Source organism: Typopeltis vanoorti, chromosome 20, assembly GCF_054136105.1.
Source record: "Typopeltis vanoorti isolate ZY-2024b chromosome 20, IOZ_Tvanoo_1.0, whole genome shotgun sequence".
NCBI lineage: Eukaryota > Metazoa > Arthropoda > Arachnida > Uropygi > Thelyphonidae > Typopeltis > Typopeltis vanoorti.
This window is the reverse complement of record NC_143568.1, coordinates 48,302,062-48,325,381: the sequence shown is the minus strand read 5'-3', so window position 1 is coordinate 48,325,381 and position 23,320 is coordinate 48,302,062. Positions and strand designations below refer to the sequence as shown.

General features: G+C 36.1%; 1 protein-coding gene across 6 annotated transcripts in view; it reads left to right on the top strand.

The window, feature by feature from the left end:
- LOC150095415 (uncharacterized) overlaps positions 1-23,320 on the top strand; it is a 172,227-nt gene that overhangs the window by 1,679 nt on the left and 147,228 nt on the right. For all 6 annotated transcript variants that reach the window (XR_016550057.1, XR_016550059.1, XR_016550058.1 and 3 more), the window contains exon 2: positions 14,628-14,728. Coding sequence is in view for 3 of the 6 variants with exons in the window: in XM_090410294.1 (XP_090266420.1) it covers positions 14,628-14,728 (101 nt within the window). In the remaining 3 variants the exon portion in view is untranslated. The remainder of the gene's footprint in view (positions 1-14,627; positions 14,729-23,320) is intronic.

Sequence of the window (23,320 nt, the reverse complement as noted above, 5' to 3'; positions counted from 1 at the left end):
TTATTTAATCAAAAGCTAGTCAGCAGGAATTTATGCCATAATTTTTTTTTTTTTTAATGTGCAGCCTGTATTTCATGTTATTTGTGTTTTTCTTATTTTGCATTAGGGTATCAGATTTTGCACACATACACAGAAAAAAAAAAGGGGGGGGGGGTATTGTGATATCACTGGGTATTTTACACACACACACACACACATATATATATATATATATATATATATTTTTTTTTTTTTTGTTAATAGAAGTAAAGTAGATATCAGTAAAAAATGTATGATTATTCACTGATTGGCAAATGGTGCTGAGTTTTTATAATTTTTGTTTCATAAAATGATTTAGCAGGGGAAAAAATCTGATTTATGTTATTTAAGTTATAAAAAACATTGCCAATGTAGAATGAACATATTACTTGTACATTCTCTGCTTATTGAAACAGAGACTACAAATGTTTGTGTTGCATTTATAAACTATCATAATGTAACAGATTCACAGTGTGGGAGAATCAAAGTTTTGCAAATCCAGTAAAAAAATGCTCATGGGTCCATTTTCCCTGAAATCTTGTTGGTTGGTGGGCGTGGCAGAATTACCTGATTGGCCTATGGAATATGTCTAGTATGCATATACAATCCTCAAGCACATGTCAGAACATCTCCAAGAGATGTTCAGACATGTTCTGTATCTTGCAAGAATGTTTTCAGTGAAACAAAATGGATCCTCTGTGCATATGTCTCTTCCACATTCATTTCCTGACCTGCATGACTATGGTTTCTAATTAAAAATCAATTCAGTAACTTGTCCCATTAAATTCATTTTGCACTCGCCTCATATAACCAAGGCCACTGGTTATCTGCTAGTACTGTATCATATCCAATCTGCATATAGATACTGTATCTAATTTTGTTTTTAAGGATAATAGTTATGCAATTAATGATAGGAATAATTAACCAGTTTTTTTACTGAAGATGTTTACTATACAAAAGAATCTTGTGTAAGCATTTGAATTTTATTAGTTAGATATTAACCATATATCATAACTTTTTTGTGCATGTCAGGAATGCAACAGGAAATATTATCATCATCCTAAGACCCCCATGGAGTTAGACTCATCTAGGAGGTCCTTTTGTCATTCACACAGCTCATCATACTGCACCTTAAACACACTCAAATTCTCAGCAGACACCACCCTGTCACAGTGGTGTTACTAGAGCTTTTGCTGCCCCTCTCAATACACACCAAAAATACTACAAAAAGTCAAAATGACGTATAGGGAAATAAATTAAAACACTATGTTTATTTTTGAAGTAAAACTTTAATTTCATCATTCTAAAATGTTATATTTCTTGCTTTTCTGTTAGCAAAATCGTCGATGACATTGGCGAAGTCTATTTCATAGTAATGTAGATAATTCTTAATCAGTTTTATTTAGAAAAACTCCTCTCACAACTAGCAACACTTACAGCAATTGTAAGGAAAATTCGCAGTAGTATTACAATATTTGGAAACAAGTTCTCGAGACTATTTTAGAATTAACTGTAAAAGTTCAAAAAGATTCAAAGTGCCGCATGGCACGGACCGCCCCTCCCCTCTAGCTTCGCCACTGCCTTGTCAGGTAGGGCATTCCAATCATTCACAGCTCTGCATGCAAAAAGCCTGCTTCTCACTCCCCTGCTCACACCCTCCTTATACAGCTTCCAGGGATGACTCCTGGTTCTTCCCTGATGTCCCACCATTTTCTGTAAAACCTCTTCAAATAACTGAAGTTGCATCTCACACAACACTCAACAAAGACACAAAAAAACTACCCCCCCCCATGAAAGCCCAGGGAAATTAATGGGTTAAAAGTATATTCTTAGAGGGAAATATATGTATAATTATTCATAAACTTATGATTTTTTTATTCATTAAATTTCTTAATTGAATTCAGGAGCCCTTGAAAACTACATTTGAACCTGAATTAATGGAGAAGGAAGTTAAGGGATAATTCTGTTCATTATGTGATGGATGACACTGGATTTGAGAGGGAGGGCAGTATAACCATTTCCATTTGTAGGTAATAGTGATCATAATGTGTTCTGAAAAGTGGCCAGATGCAAAAATAAATCAGTTGCATATAGTCACTGGCTGTGTAATTCCAAGTGCAACTTAAACTCGTTCTTTGGAGAGAGCTCAAAACCCCACACTTTCCTTTTCATTATATATTGAAGTGTGCAGTGTCTGTCACATATCAACCCATTGAAATCTGACTTTGAAAAGGCCTAGATGAAAAAACAGCTTCTATTCCCGTAGGAATAATTAACCAGATTTTTTACTGGAGATGTTTACTGTACAACAGAATCTTGTGTAAGCATCACAGTGGAGCCCAGGTATTTGAATTTTATTAGTTAGGTATTAACTATATATCATAACTTTTTTGTGCGTGTCTTCAGATTTTCAAGGAAAAGCATAGAGGATACACGGGCTGCAGTGAAATGAAAACAGTTGAATTAGTGAATCGCAAGCCAACCAACCATATGTATAGATTATTTGAAACTGATATAAAACATTATACTTGAGAAGAAGGTCCACTCTTTTTTTTTTTCATCCTTATCCAAGTGTGAGCAAACAAAAGTTTGCATGCAAAATATTTTCATGATATGATTGTTTGCATTATAGAGGTAACTTCACTTCAGGTTAGCATGGTACTCCACAATGCATATTATACTTCTTCTCAGGCATGTATAATGCTGAAAAGAGTCACTACCCAGATCAGGTTTGACCATTATTATTATTATTTGTGACATTTCCAAGGAGTCCGAAGACTCATCGCGGGAGGACACCCACTGTACAACTCTCTATCTCCACTACCAATCACCTACATCAACGCCATTTACTGCCCACAACCACCACAACTAGTATTTTTTGTCTGTAAATTGCGTGTGTTCTGAAGGGCCGATTTGTCTGTATGCGGGATGAAAAACCGGAGTTTCCGGGAGAGAGAACCCTGCTACCTCCATATGAGATCGGCTAACTCACCTTCAATTGAAAAAGTCCATATAAAGATTCCTCCCATCATGACGCGAATTGAACTTAGGCTTCCAATCGAAGGCGCAATGCACTGTCGTTCTTTCAATTGCGTCACGTTAAGTGGGAGGACACCCACTGTACAACTCTCTATCTCCACTACCAATCACCTACATCAACGCCATTTACTGCCCACAACCACCACAACTAGTATTTTTTGTCTGTAAATTGCGTGTGTTCTGAAGGGCCGATTTGTCTGTATGCGGGATGAAAAACCGGAGTTTCCGGGAGAGAGAACCCTGCTACCTCCATATGAGATCGGCTAACTCACCTTCAATTGAAAAAGTCCATATAAAGATTCCTCCCATCATGACGCGAATTGAACTTAGGCTTCCAATCGAAGGCGCAGTGCACTGTCGTTCTTTCGATTGCGTTACGGAGGCGCTTGTTGAGGACTTGTTGAGTTAGCTCTCAGTATTTTGTATAACTTCCATTGATGAGACATGAATCAAGGTCAAAAGGTAAAAAACAATCTGGGTATGACTTTTTCCATATTGCATAGCATTAAACATGCTTGAGAAGGTCAATTGCTGTGCATTGGGAGATGCTAGGGCAACTGATTTCAAGGGAACTATGCTGGCCAGGTTGGCTGAGTTAACATACCTGTTTTGAAATCAGTAGGCTGCAGGTTTGAATCTCACTATGGGCATGGTGTCTGTAGTTGTCTTTAGGTAAGAGATGAATCTCATTGCCTTGAGTAAATCTACTGGAACTCTGAAGTGGCTTGAAAAAGTTCCATTTTTGTTCTCAAGAGCAGAGTTTATGGATTATATAAAAAATAAAAATTATCAATAAAAATCCTTAATCTGTCCACAGTAGTAATTTACTCTGTTGTTTACAACTGTTTGTGGGTGGAAGTCTTAAAAAAAAAAAATCTGGTCATGAAACTATTTTATTTCTAAAATAGTTTCTTATGCTTAGGTAAAATACAGATGGGGGAAAAAAAGTAATTTCTTGTTAAGTTTATTTTTATTTTTATTTTTTTTAGCTACAACTGATATTTGAAACTTGAGTTTATAAAACTATATATATATATATATATATATATATATATATATATATATATATATATATATATATATATAATAGGGGGGCTATGCTGCCCAACCCCCTGAGTTCTGGATTGGTAGGCCGATTCTCCTTGAATTCCGATGACTTTTCTTCCAGTCTTACCTTTGACAACTTTCATTTAGAACGATATGAAATTCTAACCTCCAAACTTTCTTGCCATAAATACTGACGATACTAGCTACCAGTATTGCTTACTTGACATTCACAAATTCTTTGTGCAGGTATTATTTTATCTCTGAATAACTGTTAACTTTACACAAATCACAGATCCATTCAACTATTGAATACTGCCTCCATCTTTGGGGGTGGTATCCATAAGAGCTCCCTTAAAACCCATGATTCAGTATAGAAGAGAGAAATTGAATAATGATCTGTCTCTCACCAATTCACTACAATCTTTCAGGCAGATAGTCAGTTGCTGTTGCTTTCATTTTTTACAGATATTTCCATATTCTAAATTTATTCATCAGAACTGTCATCTAATTCATTTATTTTGCTGAAAATGGAGCAAAGTAAAGGAATTAGATTTAAACACATACAGTGATACATCAGATCAGCATTAATTCACAGTTCAACTTCATACTCACATAATAATCTTTTTTCTCATTGTTTATCTTTGCATCTGTTGTCCTTTAGATTAGTCTTTCTGTATTTGTTCCTGAAGAGATTATCAAATCCAACATTAACAAGTTTCTGTTTTCTCTTCACTGTTTTTTACCTATCTGTGGTGCTGATGTAATATAGGTTTTAACATCATCAACAGAAATCACACACACATTCATTAGTAAATTTTGTCAAGTAAAACTACTGTATTTGATCTATGGAAGACTATGTGATTAAATAATCAGTTCAAGAGCATTCTTACTTCATTAGCAGTATTGAATCATAACCATTCCGATTCTCATTAACAGTCTAGATTAATTACTACAATGTTTATAGTAATTATTCCTTAATGGCCTTGCGTGAATACATTTATTAGAAATGTATGAGCTACGTGAATACATTTATTAGAAATTTGACTTCTTTACTACCACTTATTTATCTGTCTAACCTTTACAGTATGTTCTGATACTGCTTTTTTTTTGATTACTTTATAACTAACTCCAAAAAAACTATTAATTATTAATCTTTTCCTCTTTAATCCCTTTCTTCTTTAATTACCTTCCTTACTTTTTGTATATGCATTTTCATCAGGAATGAGATCACAGTTTGGAGACAAAATGGCTGTTTTATGACTATTGTTATTATTTATGCAGCTCTATGAAGATGTAAGACTCATCATGTGAAGTCCACATCAACCATTATTCCTTTTCTAAAACTCGCTCACGGAAATTGCACTTGCGGCTACTTCTGACAACCTATTCCATCCATCCATTCACTCTCCAAGCAAAAAATCTTGCTAACATATACTTGCTAAATACATTCTTACTTATCTTCCAGAAGTGAACCGTGTTTTCTTCCCTTGTCATGTACTCAAACATTTTGTCTGCATCCTATAAAATTTCTGTAGTAATTTACATTTCAATTCATCAATTTCTTTTTTTTTCCCCACAGATCAACCAATTTTATAATCCATGCATTGAGGGAGAACAAATGGCATCAGTGAAGATTAAAAATTACAATATTATTCAGGAATTGTATCTCCATGGAATCTTTCATATCTTTAAATACAATTTACTATTAAATATCACATTTGACTTTATCCTTCTCATCATCGGGCTCGAGTAACATTCGCTGAATCTTTTCAACAGCTGATGGATTATCCAATCAATATATTTTTCCAGCCATTTTCAACAGTAAATTAAAAAAAAAAAAAAAAAAAAAAACTAAACCAATACTATACTGACATTGGAGAATGCAGTATCTCTCAGATACAATTTACTATGAAATATCACCTTCACATTCAACTCTATCATTCTCAATATCAGACTCGAGTAACATTCGCTGATTCTTCGACATCTGATGGATTATCCAATCGATATATTTTTCCAGCCACTTTCAACGGTAAATTAAAAAAAAAAAAAAAAACTAAACCAATACTATACTGACATTGGAGGTCGCGGTATCTCTCAGATACAATTTACTATCAAATATCACACACCTTTTACATAACACATGTTAAACCAAAACTAAAGATCAGCCGCAACCTCTGCAGGGTTCATATTTCATGGTTCAACCATCCTCCATGTAAAAATAAATAAACCTCTTGCTATATTTTGCAACTTCCAGGGATGGCCCTTGTCTTTGTTTCTTCCCCTTGTTCTGCTGTATGAAAAATCTCTTTAGTATCAATACCAAAATTGCCTCACAACAGTTTAAGAGTTTTAATCATGCCAGCCCTTTGTCTTCTATCCACCAAACTCTGCATACATATGTCCTCAGTCTTGCCTTATAATGGACACTTTATGGCTCTAATATCACTTTTGTTATCCACCTTTGTACTCTTTCAAAGGTTATTTTACCTTCCCTTTCAAATCCTAATGACTAGATTTGAGCATAGTAATCTTCTTGTAGATGTGGTTTAATTAGGAATTCATACATTGGAATTACCACTCTTAGTATTGCAGCAGTTTTCCAGGTTACGTTCATCACCATTACAACATGCAGGCCAGTTTTATCATTAGGCAAACCTAGGCAATTGCCTAGGGGCGCTAAGCTTCGGGGCACCAGATTTTGCTACATAGTTCAGGGAAAAAATATATAGAGACAATGTATAGGGGTGCCTAAATTTTCTTTGCCTAGGGGCATCAGATACTCTCGGACCGTCCCTGACAACATGTACTATAAATTTCAAATTTTTATTTACTATCACTCAAGATTCCTTAAAATTGAGGCTCCACTGTTCTGGCCTCTCATCGGTTTTAAATTAAATTTAATTTTAAATTAAAAAATCTGAAGGTAAGTTGTGTTTTATCAACGTGCTTCTGTACTATAATAAGGTCATGAATGGATTGGACAAAGGAGATGCATGCACAGTATGTACTTAGAATTTGCAAAGGCTTTTGATAGATTACATTACCACACCACAAATTGGTAACTATACTCAAGTAGATCCGAATATAAATTAATAAATATTTCCGATATTTCAGCAACGTCACGTTGCCATTTTCAAAAGGAACTTACAAAAAGGCACGTGCACACAGGCACTACAACATAGTAACTGAGAATGAAGATATGAAAGCTATCTTTCTCCTAGAAGTCCTGATGGTGCCCTCTAGCAGGCTAAGTAGGTGTTCTTGGCCGTTGGGTTGAAGGTCTGCTGATGTATGCCTCCCAAATTTGGGGCAGTCGCATACAACCAAATTTGTTGAGGTTTGGAGAGTTTCTTAGGGCTGAGCCTGATTCCATAAATAGTCTTTCGAATTTGTATTTGCTACAGTGTATTACTGTAGCTTTCTTCCACCGTATTCTGGGCGTGTATCCAGAGCATGGTCTGCAAGACCAGAATGGCTGTACTTGTGAAACCGGATGTAGTCCTTGTGTTCAGAAATTCTGATATTCGCTGTCCTGCCTGTTTAGCCATAGTATGACAGTTTACAACTGCAAGGGACCTGGTATACACCAGGTAGGTCTAGGGGAAGTGGTTGGTCTTTGGTGGAGCGGATAAGGGATGCCAATTTTCTGTAAGGTCTGTAACAGGAGGTGAGGTCATGTTTTTTTAAAATTTTGGTGATTTTTTCCGAGGTGCCTCGGATGTAGGGAATGGTGATGGATTTAGAGTAATCTTTGTTGTGGAGGGGAGGGGGCTGTGGTTTGTAGATTTTAATATTTTTTGGATTTTTTGGGGGGGTAGCCATTGGCTGAGAAAGTGTTGAGAATGTGATTTAGTTCAGTGTTTAGGGCCATGTCGTTAGAACAGATTAGTTTAGCCCTGTTGTATAGTGTTTTCACCACTCCATATTGTTGTGAGGGGGGGGGGGGATTGTTGGTGAATCTGCCTGTATGGGTGGGTTTTCTATAAACTGAGAAAACCAAGGTTCCATCAGGTTGGTGGGTGACTAGTGTGTCTAGGAAAGGGAGGCTGTTGTTTTCCTCTTTTTCCAGGGTGAACTTGATTCTGGAGTGTTGGTTGTTTAAGTGTGTAAGGAAGGAGAGGAGTGTTTCAGAGCCATGTGGCCAAATAGCGAACACATCTTCAATGTAGCGAAGCCATATGGTTGGTTTTTGTGGGGCAGAGGCTAAGGCTTTTCTTCAAAAGTCTCCATAAAGAAATTGGCCAAGGGTGGGGAGAGTGGTGAACCCATGGCTGTCCAATCTATTTGTTTGTAGAATTTTCCCTGCCAAACAAAATAGCCTGAGTTCATTGTGAACTGAAATGGGGCTGAGATATCGGGAGGAATTTAGCTTGGATTAGCTCTAAGGTTTCTTTGAGTGGGACGTTTGTGAATAAGGAGGAGACGTCAAAGCTGATCATTATGTCAGTATGTTGAAGTGTAAGGTTTTCTATGCTGGCTTTAAAGTGGGCTGAGTTTTTTATGTGTGATGGTGTGTTGCCAGTATAGTGTGTGAGCTCTTTGGCCAAATGTTTAGCTAATTTGTATGTGGGGGAATCAATGCCATCCACTATTTTGGTGATTTTTTCCGAGGTGCCTCGGAAAAAATTAAAAAAAAACATGACCTCACCTCCTGTTACAGACCTTACAGAAAATTGGCATCCCTTATCCACTCCACCAAAGACCAACCACTTCCCCTAGACCTACCTGGTGTATACCAGGTCCCTTGTAGTTGTAAACTGTCATACTTTGGCCAAACAAGCAGGACAGCGAGTATCAGAATTTCTGAACACAAGGACTACATCCGGTTTCACAAGTACAGCCATTCTGGTCTTGCAGACCATGCTTTGGATACACGCCCAGAATACGGTGGAAGAAAGCTACAGTAATACACTGTAGCAAATACAAATTCGAAAGACTATTTATGGAATCAGGCTCAGCCCTAAGAAACTCTCCAAACCTCAACAAATTTGGTTGTATGCGACTGCCCCAAATTTGGGAGGCATACATCAGCAGACCTTCAGCCCAACAGCCAAGAATACCTACTTAGCTCGTTAGAAAGCACCATCAGGACTTCTAGGAGAACAATAGCCAATAGTTCCATTTTCAAAAGGAACTTACAAAAAGGCACGTGCCTTGTAAGTTCCTTTTGAAAATGGCAACGTGACGTTGCCAAAATATCGGAAATATTTATTAAAGTATAATTTAATTTATGTTCGGATCTACGTTGTTCAATTCCCTAAGTGATTTAGAAATGCATAACCAACGTATAAGCCTGTCTACGAGAATATACTCAAGTAGATGGGACTAGATGATATTGAGTTGGATAGGCAATGGGCTCTCAGATATCTAATTATCAGAAAGTTGTGTATGAAAGTGCAGTATCCCAGAAGAGGAACATCACTAGTGGTGTGCCACAGGGGTCTGTTTTGGGACAATTGTTATTTAATTTGTATATTAATGATATTGTGATTGGTTTAACTGCTGCTATGCCACTGTTTGCAGATGGTGCAAAACTTGGGAGAGTGAGTAATGTGGAATCAAGCATATGTTGTGGTCTTATAGGAGGACTTAACTATATAAGTGGGCAACAGTATGGAAATGTCAGCTCAGTGTTGCAGAGTATAAGGTTCTGAAATTAGTGTAAGGTTCTGAAAATTGCAGAGTGCAAAGTATTATTATTATTAACATCTGACCTCCATGGAGTCAGAGACTCGATGTGGGTTGATAAAACACAACTGTATGCTGGGTGGAGCAAGTTGAGGAGATAGCGCATCTGCTCTCCAGCCAAAAGGCTGTGGGTTCAAATCCTGCCTTGAGCATGGATGTTTGTGACTGTCTGTGAAAGTGCTAGTAGTGGTGGTTTAGCAGTAGATGGCATTGGTGTAGATGATGAAAGTAGTTGGTGGAATGAGTGGTGGAGACGGAGAGTTGTGGAGTAGGTGCCCGCCCTCGAAGAGTCTTTGGACTCCCTGGAGGTGTCATGTAATAATAATAATAATTCAGCCTTGTATCTATAATAAATAAATAATTATATGTTATTTTAACAAAATAAAATAAGATTTGCAAAAAAATAGTTCACCCTTTTGTGTCTCACAGAAATAACCGCACAAGCATACTATACACTGCTCAAAGAGCTGTGTCAAATGTAAATGAATACCGGCGAGTCTACTTGCAATTGGTGCAATTTCTCACACTGTGTTAGATTGTAGTGTATTTGTTTCATGTAGCCATAACTGAAAAAATATAATTCTTTTCATATTTTCAACAGTGACACTCCTCATAATTCAGCCTTGTATCTATAATAAATAAATAATTATATGTTATTTTAACAAAATAAAATAAGATTTGCAAAAAATAGTTCACCCTTTCGTATCTCGCAGAAATAGCACACGCAAGCATATTATACACTGCCCAAAGAGCAGTATTAGATTCACTAGTTACTTGCAATGAGAAGCGCAAATGAATATTGGCGAGTCTTGGCTGCAGTTGGTCGAATGTGATAATATGGACACTGCGTTAGATCGCAGTGTATTTGTTTCGTAATCAAAAGCGTTAATCGAACAATTCCAATTATTAACTATTCAATCAATGTCGAAACATAAGCTGTAACCTTTAACATGTTGTATTGCATTTATATAATGTTGTAAGCATTGTTATTATTTATAAACACAAACAATATTTAAATTTTTCATTTTTTTTCTTGGGGGTGCTGCAGTGTCACAGTGCTTATGTATGGGCCGCCACGGGAATGCAGACACATTGAATGAGTTTAAAACATGTTTGATGGGCTTTGTGTGTATGTGTGTTTGCCTCCTACAATGATATTTTGAATCTATGGAGGTCTAGTGTTAATAAAAAAGTAGAAGGAAGAGAATTAGATGAAATCTTCCAGATAAAATTGGATTGATGCATTTAGTGATATATGGCTTAGTGAGGTAGATAGACAACTGACTTATTTATTTATTCATGTGTGGGGTTCTCCCATTCCTCAACTATCCCTTAGGACTGGTTGATCCTCCTAGTGAGGGATTAAGTATGTATTTTATGACTGTAGGTCTGTGTGTGTGTTCATGGGCTGGTTTGTCTGTTCTGAGGGATGAAAAACCCGAGTTTCCTTCTGCAAAAACCCTCTACTTCTGTATGAGACCCGCTTACCTTTAGTCAAAAGAGGCCAGATAAAGGTTCCTCATGTTATAGAAAGGAATCAAATGCAGGTATTTCTGATTATGATTTGTTTCTGATTGAACCAAAGGGCTTCGTCTATACCCACTGAGCTACGGAGGCTCTGGCAACTGACTGTCAGACTGGTATCAGCAAATTATGTATGGTAGTGCAGCATCCTGAAATAGGAAAGTCTAGAGGTGGAGCATAAGGGATCTGCTTTAGGATTATTACTGTTTAACTTATGTGTTAATGGTGTAGTAAGGTATTTTTTCCACCAGAGGTCAGGCCAGTAATGTTAACAGTTGACCAAATTAGTGTGACTTTACCAAACTATGTAGATTGTAACATAGCTTGTTTCTTTGTATATATGTTTATACTTCAGACCTTGATATGAAGGTCGAAACATTGGGTGATTATTTTGGTTTATATTAATCTGAAGTTTTACTATAACATGGTAGTTGTTTCCATAATTTTTTAATAATGAACGCTAATCACTGTGTAATTATGAAAGGAAGGAGACATTATGTGAACCTTCAAAACACTCCTTGCGTGAGGCACTCTATACCATACATATAGATATATATGTATAATATCTATGCGTATGATATCTGTACCATACCAAGACTACTTTGTTCTCAATCTACGCACTGTTTCACTATCCACAATCTACTGCTTACTAATAGTATTTTTGTCTGCTAATTGCATGTCTTTTCTGGCAGATTTCTCTGTATTTGGGATGAAAAATCCAAGTTTCTCTGGGCAGGGGGAGGGGAACCCTGTTACCTCCTTATAAGATCAGCGAATTCACCTTCACTTGAAAAAGCCTATAATATATATGGTGCAGTATGATCTTTGCTGTTCTTGTACCAGTGAACCATAATCCAACCATCCAACCAGCCCATAATATAAGAATTTCTCTGATCAAGATGAGAATCAAATTTGGATCTTTTCCAGTTGAAGGGTGCAGTACCTCATAATTCTTCCAGTCATGCTTATGGAGGCATGGGCAATATGCAATAATTTGTACATGACACAAAGTTTGGAAGAATTATAAGGAGTTGAGCAGATGTTATAGCATAACTTACAGGATAATCTGAATAGAATGTGTAAGTAGGCAAGTAAGTAGGATTACCTCTTTGGTATTACAAAGTCTATGTTATGAAATTTGATAAGCAATGATGAGATGCAGAGTATACTAGTGGTGAGGAAATTGTGAAGGTGGAGGAGATGATGTTACTGAGAGTGGTGGTGATGGACAGGAACCTGAAGTTTTTATTTCTGAAATTATGAGCACACAACAGATTATGACTTTATGAAGGCCTTGACATGTATAAAGCATTAATCAAGCCACATATGGATTGCTGTGTGCAGATCTGGTAACTGGATTTGTTAAGTGGATGAAATCCAGAACTGCACCTCCATGGACTCACCCATTTAACTATGAGTGTCTAAATACCTATCATATCTGTCATCTAATGGTAGCTCACTCCACATGCTCACCACACACACTATGAGAAGAACCTGGACCTCACATGCTTCATAACAATGCCCCTAACCGGCATCCAGAGATAATGACTTTTACCTTCAACAACATCCATAAGCAATAAAATCTTGCTTATCTATACTCCATGATCCCTTTACTGACTTGTATGTTTCTATCATATCTCTTCTCCTCCATCTATTCCCCAAATTTTGATAACCACATTCTGTATCTGTCTTCACATGCACAATTCCAAAGGCCATCATCGTGGTTGCTTGCTGCTGAATATTTTTAGCTATCTTCCCATCTCCTTGTAATCGAAATGATCATATCTGTGCATATTAATCAAGATGTGGTCTTTTATATGCTTTGTAAAGTGCAACAATAAGTTCCCTATTTTTACAAGTTAGTTCCTCTTTAACAGTGCTATTATTCAATTTGATGACTTAACCACCTTAGCAATGCAACTCCTAAACTTTAACTTACTGTCCACAATAATCCCCATTGATTACTTCTAGCATATTTCCCTTAATATAATATTCTCCCTCTAATGTCTGCTATCAAGAATACATACCTTTTACATTTTGCAACATTAAATTGATATTCCTTGTCATTTGCCAGTGTAACCAATCTGATCAAATCACCCTGCACTGATTCTGTATCTCCTGTTCCTTGTCACTTCATCAACATATAACCATATTATACTCAAGACCCTTTCCAGTGTCATTAATATGCATGTTAAGCAGCAGTGGCCCAAGTACAGATCACTGTGATATATCACTGAGCCCCTCTACCTTATAGACTTAGCATCACTTATACATCACTTTTGGATACTAGTCAGTCAGCCTACTTTCTAATCCATGCCATAAATTTATTTTGAAACGTATTCCTTTGAGCTTGTGTAGATTCTCCAGGGTAAAATCTTGTGAAATTCCATGGTAAAACCCAGAAGTCTTGGTATATACATTTTCTTTATTCAGTTCTGCTGTCACTCTGTTATAGAACATGAGCAGATCGCTAAAGCAAGGCCTATCTTTAACAAAACTATGCTGTCCTCTTTACAGGATCTTAGTATTGTCTACCTACATTTAAATGTGATTCTAACAAGACTTTCCAGTACCTTTTTGAGTATGCCATAGATACTAATTGCTCTATAATTCACTGCATCAATCTTAGCTCTATCCTTGTATAAAGGAATTATCCTACTCTCCTTCCGTTCATTAGGAATACTGAATGATCTGAGTCTCAAGTACATGCAAGCACTTGGAATATTAGGTATGAAAACAGATTGAGATAATGCCAAATTGCAGTGCTCATGAATAAGAGAATGAAGGGTGATATAATTGAGACATGAGTTCATAATACATTATTACTGGTTAAATGTGGAAGAATTTTTCATAGAATGGAGGGATAGAACAGGATGCTAATGAGCAGGTGCATTACCTGAGAGATTGGTGAGTTTAAGGCATGGTTTGATCTTTTGTGACAATGAGAACCTCCTGTGATGAGCCTTTTAACTTCATGAAGGTTAAATTTTAATAATGTCTTAGGTTTGTAATTTGGTCATTCCTAACAAATAAAACAATTTGAAAGATAATTTTATTATTATTATTATTGTTCTCCCAGGAGTCATAAGTCCCTCCATTCTTGGTTCCATACAGGAACCCATTTCCTGTTTTTTGCGTAACCAATTTGTGTTATGCATAAGTTAGTAGAAAGTTGGAATTTTGATAGAAAACTGGGGAAGTCTAACATTTTTTAAAGCTTGAGCTAAATTGAAATGTGTTTTTTATGATTCTTTGCTGTCACCTGTGAAAGAGCTTATTTTAATTTATGCATTTTTTGTTTCCACCTGAAGGTTCTGGAACTATGAATAAATATAATATGCTACATCCACGAATGAAAGAAGCTATGGGAGAAGCAAGGCCGCTGGAAAGTTTTCGTAAAGAAGAAAGCCGGGTAAGCTGATTATTTGAAATCATAGATTGAATGTTACTTCAGGTAATATTAAACACTTTTGTATCTTGATCAATTTTTTAAGATTGGAAAAATGAAAAAAGGCAGTGATCATCTTAGGAAAAATTATCTTAGAGAATCAATTTTTTTATGGTTATATTCATTCTCTTTCTGCTTCCTTCATATGCTCTTATAACCTACTGTTCCAGCCACCCCAAGCAGTGTATATATATATAAAATTTGCAGCTCATTCGGTCATCATTTCACTGGACAGAAATGAACATCTTTCATGAACAGTATAATTGAATGAACAGAATGACTGAATGCATACCATTTTAATTTGCTCCACACTCTCTTGCTCATATCTTCCTTATACAGTTTCTAGGGATATGCTCTTGTTATTTTAATTCTAGGAATTCTATGAAAAATTGCTTGCATATTAACCTGTTAAAAACCCGTTACCAATTTATATCTCATTTGTATCCCCTTCCTGTTCGCAAGGCTCTGCACAGGGCAGATAAGAGTGTGGATTCAGGCCCTAGGGAAAAATTTCTTTCAGCCTCCCCAGCAAAGGTAGGTGAACTAATAATACTACTTCTGAGAAAGACAGAAACACGTGCAACATAGGCAGATCCTGAGCTGCCTTTTGTACTGACTTCCCCCCCCCCCCAATCCGACTTGTTAGTCCTTACTCTGCAGATGGCACTCACTTAGTCTCTCCTCATTACTCACATTCTGTCATCATTAAATGACTGGGTGCATCTTTCTCCCTCCCTCTCAACCATTGCACTTGTCACCTTGTTGTAATATATAAGTAAATTGGTAAAACTTGCCTTCTCTTTAACAAACCCATACTGACCATCACAGAGTATACTGCCATTATCATCCTTTCTGTATCCTTGTTTTCATGAACTTTAATGAGAGTTCTAGACATAGATTGACATATAATTTGTATAGTCGGTCTTATCACCACCCTTATATAGTGGAACAATTTTATCCTTTGGAACTTACTCTGTTGCAAGACTTCTGTTACAGGTATGCCAAGGCTATCATGAACTCCCTTCAGTATTCTCTTAAGACATGTGGTGATATGCCATCAAGTCGTGTTGCTTTATTTACATCAGATTCACTTAATTCCTCGCATACTTCTTGCCGTTCACCATCATTTCCTCTTCTTTTTGATCTCTCTGTCTTCATTCAAACTTCGTATGGTGCTGCCTGTACTTACAAGGATAAATACCCTGATGAATTACTCTCTCTGAACACCTGGACTATATCTTCTACAGGTATTACCAGTCTTCCATATTTATTCATTAACATCATTTTTTTGCTATCATTTTTCTTTTACTTGCCATATCGAAAGAGTTCTCTAGTATTTTTTTTGGCCTGATTGACTAATTTCTACTGATATTGCACTTTCACTGTCCTTACCAACTGAGTTGCTTCCTGGCCTGCTCTTTCTACTCTTCATACATCTAATTATTACTGTGCTGCTTTAAGTGCCCTTTTTTCCTTCTTCTGCTTCCAGATTTCATGCTTAAACTCTGCATTCATCCATTTTACACCACCTCATTTAGCTTTTTGACTGTTGGAATACATTTACATATTGCTGCTATTAAATAGCTGTTAATTAGTGCCCAAATAGCATGTATCTCTTTTCTGCTTAACTCCTCATTCTGTGGGACACCTTCAAGCTATCTCCTAAGCTCCAAGCTTTTCATAATTCCACAGATCTTTAGTTCCATATATATTATTTTTCAGAGAGGTTTTCATAAGGCTGGTCACATGGTGGTGACCAGCCATGTGATTAACTCATGATCACTCTTGCTATCTTGAAGGAAATGTGACATCCCATTCACAGTCATATCCTCTGATATGATCAGATCTATGACTTATTCTCTATATGCCCTCCATTACATGCTGCCTAAGGTAGTCTTCCCTCAAGAAATTGATTTTCCTTATTCCCAAATGCTATTTCCTCATTGCATTCTAATTACCTTAATTAAAATCATTCATAATGATCACCCGTCATTTGTTCACTAATCCAAGTTGCCTATACATTTCATCACTACTCTTCACCATTCTGTTGCCTGTAAACATCCAACTAAATATATCTTTCTATCAACTTCCACCTCACATGATGCTGCCTCAAAATCACTGCCATTAACTTCCTGCACTTTTTCCCCTTTTATCTTCACATTGTATTGACATTCCCTGCTAACAGCAACAGTATTCTCTTCTCCTTCTTGTACTTCCCACATCATACCCTCAGTTTCTATTCCTGTCAAGATATCATTTTCATCCAGCCATGTTTCACTTATTTCAGTAATCTCATGGGCAACAATTTCATATCCCTTATTTAATGATGTTAGCATTTGTAAATAAATACAGCAGTTCATTTTTAGATCTCGACCCAGTGCTATCCATTCCACCTTTTAGTTGTTTTTTTCCACCCTGCCCATGCCTGCTCACCTTTATCATTATTTACCTCATATCTCCTCAAACTCATCTACTTCCAGGCAGGCCATCCCATTTGTGTGCAGACTATGCACATATTCACTACTGCTTCCTATAGTTATTCATCCTATTTAATGTTATGCTGTGCCTAGACATCTACCCTGACCCCCTTCCCCTTGCCAATCTTGCATTACTTATTTCTTGTCCTGATCTTTTGCACTCCAGGCTCACCTTTTTCACCCTGCTAATCTTTCAAATCACCTTTTCCTCTGATCTCTTACAATTCCTTCTAGCAGTATTCTCTCTCCAGCTGACCCTCACAAAATGCATTTAAAGGCAATCTGCCACTTTTGTACATTTAATCCTTTCTTTGAATGCATTCAACATATTAAACGTGCATCATTTTCTCCTTGCACAGCTACAACATGCCATTTACGATCCTTGCTTACTGTCTCAACTTGCCATACCTTGTCAATGCACTGATAACTTTTCCTACTGCACTGTTGTCTTTTGTTCTCCTCAGTAATCTCCTAATACAATCCTCATTCTCCTTCTTTCTAGTCAAATCATTTTTTCCCACAGCCACCAGTAGTTCTCTTGCTCTCTTACTTCTTTTATCCGAAGTATCAGCTACTCATTTCCATCGTCCTTCCTGTAAACCAGACTTTCTGTACACTATGTCCTTAATAATGGAATACATTGCCATTTTTGTCATGTCTTTTTTTCTACTTTTTTTCATTCTATTCTTTTGTATCTTTTCATTTGTATCTACCAAACATCTGATCTCATTTGTGCATGTAACTCATCTCATTTCTCATCCTGATAGTCTTTCTTCAAATCTTACATTCCTTTTACTCCACATTCTGATGGTCATGTCTCTCTCTTTCATTCTTCAATGCTGCATTATGTGTTATGTGCAATATTAAATCAACATTTAATAACAATCAATATACTATAATACTCTATACCAGTATACAGTACACTGTGTGGTCCTGCTCCATAATGCCTTCCATATATATTAAGTAATTTCCCCTTCAACTACATGAGCATTCAGATTTGCTTACTATTTTTTATAATATTGAATGAACAACATTATCAGATCTTATATTTCTATCTTCTAAGACACATTTTACCCTATCAATTCACCTATATCTTGGTCTTCCTTTGGGTCTTTTTCCTGCCAACCTGGCAGAGAACATTTGTTTTGCTAATCTTTCCTCTCCCATTCTGTTTAAGTGACCGTACCACCTGAGACTAGCTCTGCTAATGCATTCCAGGATGCTGACAATGTCAAGTTCTTTCCTAATATCCTCATTTTTAATATGATATTGCCATTGATGCCATCTGTTCACGCCTCTAATCTTTCTCAGGACTCTCGTATCTGAGGTCTCTAGTTTTTGGTCAAGTGTTTTACTTCTGACCCAGTTCGCAGATCCATAAGTTAAAATTGGTTTGAACACTGTCTTGTATATAGCTAATTTAGTGTTTTGACTAATTTCTCTCTTATTCCATATAAATTTATTCAATTGACTTCCTACCCTACCAGCTTTGTTGATTCTGTTGTCCATTTCCATATTTAATTTACCATCTTCACTACAAATCGTGCCTAAGTAGCTGAAATGTTTTACTTGTTCTGTAGGGTTCTCCATTCATAATGCAGTTGATATTTTCAATGCTTCTGCCCATTTTCATTGTCTTTGTCTTGTTATTGCTGACCTTCATACCATATCTATTACAACAGTTATTCAATTTAGTCAGGAAATCAGATTTGTAGATGATTCATTTAGAAGTATAACATTGTCTACATAAAGCAAAGAGCTGAGATTAACATCTCCAATTTGATATCAGGTTTAATACCAATTTCCTTCATAATGTGATCCATATAGATAATGAATAACAGAGGGGATAATGTACATCGTTGTCTGACACCAGATTTAACATTAAGCCATCTTCCTGTACTTCCTTCAATTCTAACTGCTGATTTGCAACTCATATAAAGACTAAGTATTGCTTGATATAATGCCCCATTGGCATATAACTGTAATGTTTTGAATAGCTTCTCTCTTTTGCACCTTGTCATATGCCTTTTCCAGATCTACACAACTTAAATACAGATCTTTGTTATGTTCCCATGATTTCTCAACTATTATGTTTTTTGTAATTTTGTCTCTTACAAGGTTGAAAATGTATAGCGCATTTATACAATGGGCTAGCAATGAGTTGAAGTAACGCAGAAACCTTGTTCTGTAAACCAGATATAACCATTTTTTATGCCACCTCAGGCTTTCAATAGTCAAGGTATGTGAGAGGGAGGGGGATCTAACACTGTAATGTGAGAATCATTTACCACCTAAAGTCTTTTATAAACCATCCACATCAGTGTGATTCAAACTAAAATTCTGTTGATAGCAAAATGTAGCATCTGTCCGTTTAGACAAATCTGTCGATTCATATCTGAAAATATTGGAAAATCAAATTTTCCAATATTTGTGGATCAGTGGAAGTCAAACAGCGAGCCGTTTGACTTCCACTGATCCAAATTCCACTTCCACGAGTGAATATGATTATAAGTAAAGTGTAAAAATTCGATTGTAGCTTAAATATTAAATATTCCAAAGCACATTACATTGATTTTTTACTTAGGTTAAGTCCCATGTGAATATTGTAAAAAAATAAACTTTGTTTGTCTCAGTATAGTTTGTATTAGATGTTTTTGTAAATAACTCTTGAAGCTAACTGTATATACTGCTTTAATAAGATATGTTAGAGTGTTAAAAACAAAGGAAATGTTTTTGTTGCCAAAGCTGTACATGGCGGCATTAGAAAGATTGTTATTGTATGTATAAGAAAGGCTTGCAGGCTCTAAGTGTAAACATCTCTGAAGTCAGTCAGAAAGAGTTCATACAACTTTCTGATGGCCGGCAACTTACAAGAATTCAAAGCTTTGCAAGAAGTGAAAAGCAATAAAAAAATAGTAATTACTAAAGCAAATAAGGGAAATGCCACTATAGTTCTAAACCAATCAAATTACACAAGTAAGCTTGCCTCTTTACCTTTAGATTGTTCTACCTACCTTCCTATAGAATATGATCCCACCAGCACCTAAATCAGAATACTCCATAAGCTCTTTAAGAAGGTTACTGCTCATCCTGTGGAAGTGACTAACAGACTAAAAACCTTTTAACTCTAGACCCCCTCCCCCCCCATATATATGGACTACCAAAAATCTATAAGCAAAATGTACCATTGCATTCCATTGTGGATGGCACTGATTCCCCCACATATATATTAGCCAAACATTTAGCTAAAGTGCTCACACAATATACTGGCAGCACACCTTCACATCACACCTTTAACCCACTTTTAAAGCCAGTATAGTAAATCTCTCACTCCAACAAACTGATATAATGATCAGTTTTTATGTCACCTCCTTATTCACTAATGTCCCGCTCAAAGATACCTTAGATCTCATCCAAGCCAAATTTCCTCCTGATATCTTAGCCTTATTTTAGTTCACCATGAACTCTGGCTATTTTTTTTGGCAAGGAAAATTCTATCAACAGATAGAGGGGACAGCCATGGGTTCTCCTCTCTCCACCCCTGGCCAACTTCTTTATGGAGACCTCTGAAGAAAAAGCCTTAAACTTTGCCCCCACATAAACCCACTGTTTGACTATGCTATGTGGATGATGATGATGTTTGCCATTTGGTCAGATGGCCTGGATACACTCCACAATTTCTCAACACCAACCCCCAGGATCCAGTTTACCTTGGAAAAGGAAAACAACAGTCTCCCTTTCCTAGACATTCTGATTACATGCCAGCCTGATGGATCCCTGGCTTTCTCTGTTTACAGAAAACATACACATACAGCTAGATACATTCACTAGCAGTCACTCCCACCTGTCACTCACAACCACAACAATATGGGATTATAAAAACCCTGTATAACAGGGCAAAATTAATCAGTTCGGATAACAATGCCCTAACTACTGAACTTAACCATATTGTTAAGGTGAACTTCACCTTCTTAGCCAATGGCTACAACCCCCCCAAAAATATGTAGCCAATATCAGGATATTCAAAATAAAGACTACATCCGGTTCCACCAATACAGATGATTCTAGCTCTCTGTCTCAACTCATCAATGTCATACCTTGGCAACACACTGATAACCTTTCCCACTATACTGTTATGCACTCTCCTCAATAACCTCCTCATATCTGCCCATACATTCTCCTTATGTCCACTTAAATCATTTATCCTCACAACCACCACTAATTCTCTTGCTTGTTTTTTCATGTCTAAAGCATTAATTATCTTGCTCATTATCTCTCCTGGGTAGCAGATCTTATGTACTCTTTCATTAACCAATCCTCTAACAATGGAATCTCCACATACTGCTATTCTCAAATCTCATGTCTAAAGCATTAATTATGTTGCTCATTATCTCTCCTGGGTAGCAGATCTTATGTACTCTTTCATTAACCAATCCTCTAACAATGGAATCTCCACATACTGCTATTCTCAAATCACTTGTCACCTCTTTTACCCTTTTTTATTTCATTCTGTTCTTTAGACTTTCATTTGTTTCCACTAAACATCTAATATCACTTTGCATATTCCTCTTTTCATTGATACCAATATCATCGAATCTTGCACCCTGATGGTTTCACTTTATGTTGCCCCCATAGTCTTGCTACCTCTCGTCCTGCCACACCTTACTTTCGTTTCCTCATTTATACTTTCTTTTGTTCCCTTATCACTTACTTTCACTTCTTCATTCTTGCATTTTCACTTTCTCAGTCTCACTAAATTTTGTTTAATTTCCTTTTCTTTTATTTATGCTAATCTTCATTACTTGTCCTTGTTTTGCATTATGGCCATTTTATTCATAGAATTCTTCTTAAACATTTATTTACAAAGTTTTGCAGTTTTTCCTAATTGCTTTTGTTGTCGTCAATATTTCTGATGCACAGAGTAGAACTGATTTGATATTTGTATTAAATAACCTGATTTTATTTTTTAGGCCTATTTGCTTTGATCTCGGTAACAGGTTAAATCTTAACATGTTAAAAATGATCTGTGCTCTCTGTATCTTAGATTTTATATCTTCCTCTGCTCCTCCCTGTTTGTTTATTATTGATCCTAGGTGATTAAAGTTCTCTACTGTTTCTAAAATTTGACCATTTTTATGTGTATTCGCAAAAATATGTCTTCATATGTGTATGCTCCAGTAAACATATATCATTTGCAAAATGTGGGTCATGTACCCGTTTTACTAAATTCCACTGTATTCCTTTTGTGTTTTTCATGGTATTTCTCATAACCCAGTCTGCAACAATAAGAAATATTCTTAGGGGAAAAATTCAGCCCTGTCTAACTCCTGTTTTAATTTCAAACTTTGCTGAAAGTTCTCCATTGTGTATGATTTGTATTTTATATTTTTCATAATTTTTTGTAACTATGTTGTTGTGTATGTGCCTGTAAACATCTATCATCTGCAAAATTCAGGTCATATAGCTTTTCTATTAAATTTCATATGTATACCATAATATGACATTATACCATATTATGACATTAATTTTCATATTGCTTCTCTGTTAATGCTGTCAAAAGCTTTTTCAAACTTAGCTTTTGATCTGTTTCTTTTATTTTTATTTTTCTAATATTATTTTGTTAGTATGTTACTTGTTGTGTTTAATAATGATATTCCTCTCCAATTATTGCAATCAGTTAAATCTCCTTTTTGGTATTTCGATCAGTAATGTAATATTCAATTTGTCTAGCCATTCTTTCTGCATCCATCTTTGGTTAAGAAATCTATATCTGCTTTTAATAATTCATTTGGTATACCATTTACACCAGCTGCTTTTCCATTTTTACATTCTTTTAGTACTTTTTTTGTATTTTACGTTTTTATTTCTTTGGTGTCTATTTTTAATAATTTTTCTTTTCTTTCTGGTATTTAAATTTCTTTTTCAGGTTTTTCTCTATTCATTATCTCTTTGAAGTATTCTGCCCATCTTTCTATTTTCTTTTTATTATTATTTTTATTTTACTTCCTCGTTTGTCTTTAATAATATCTCCTGTTCTTCTTGTTTGTCATTGTTCTCATAATATATAATGTTTCAGTAT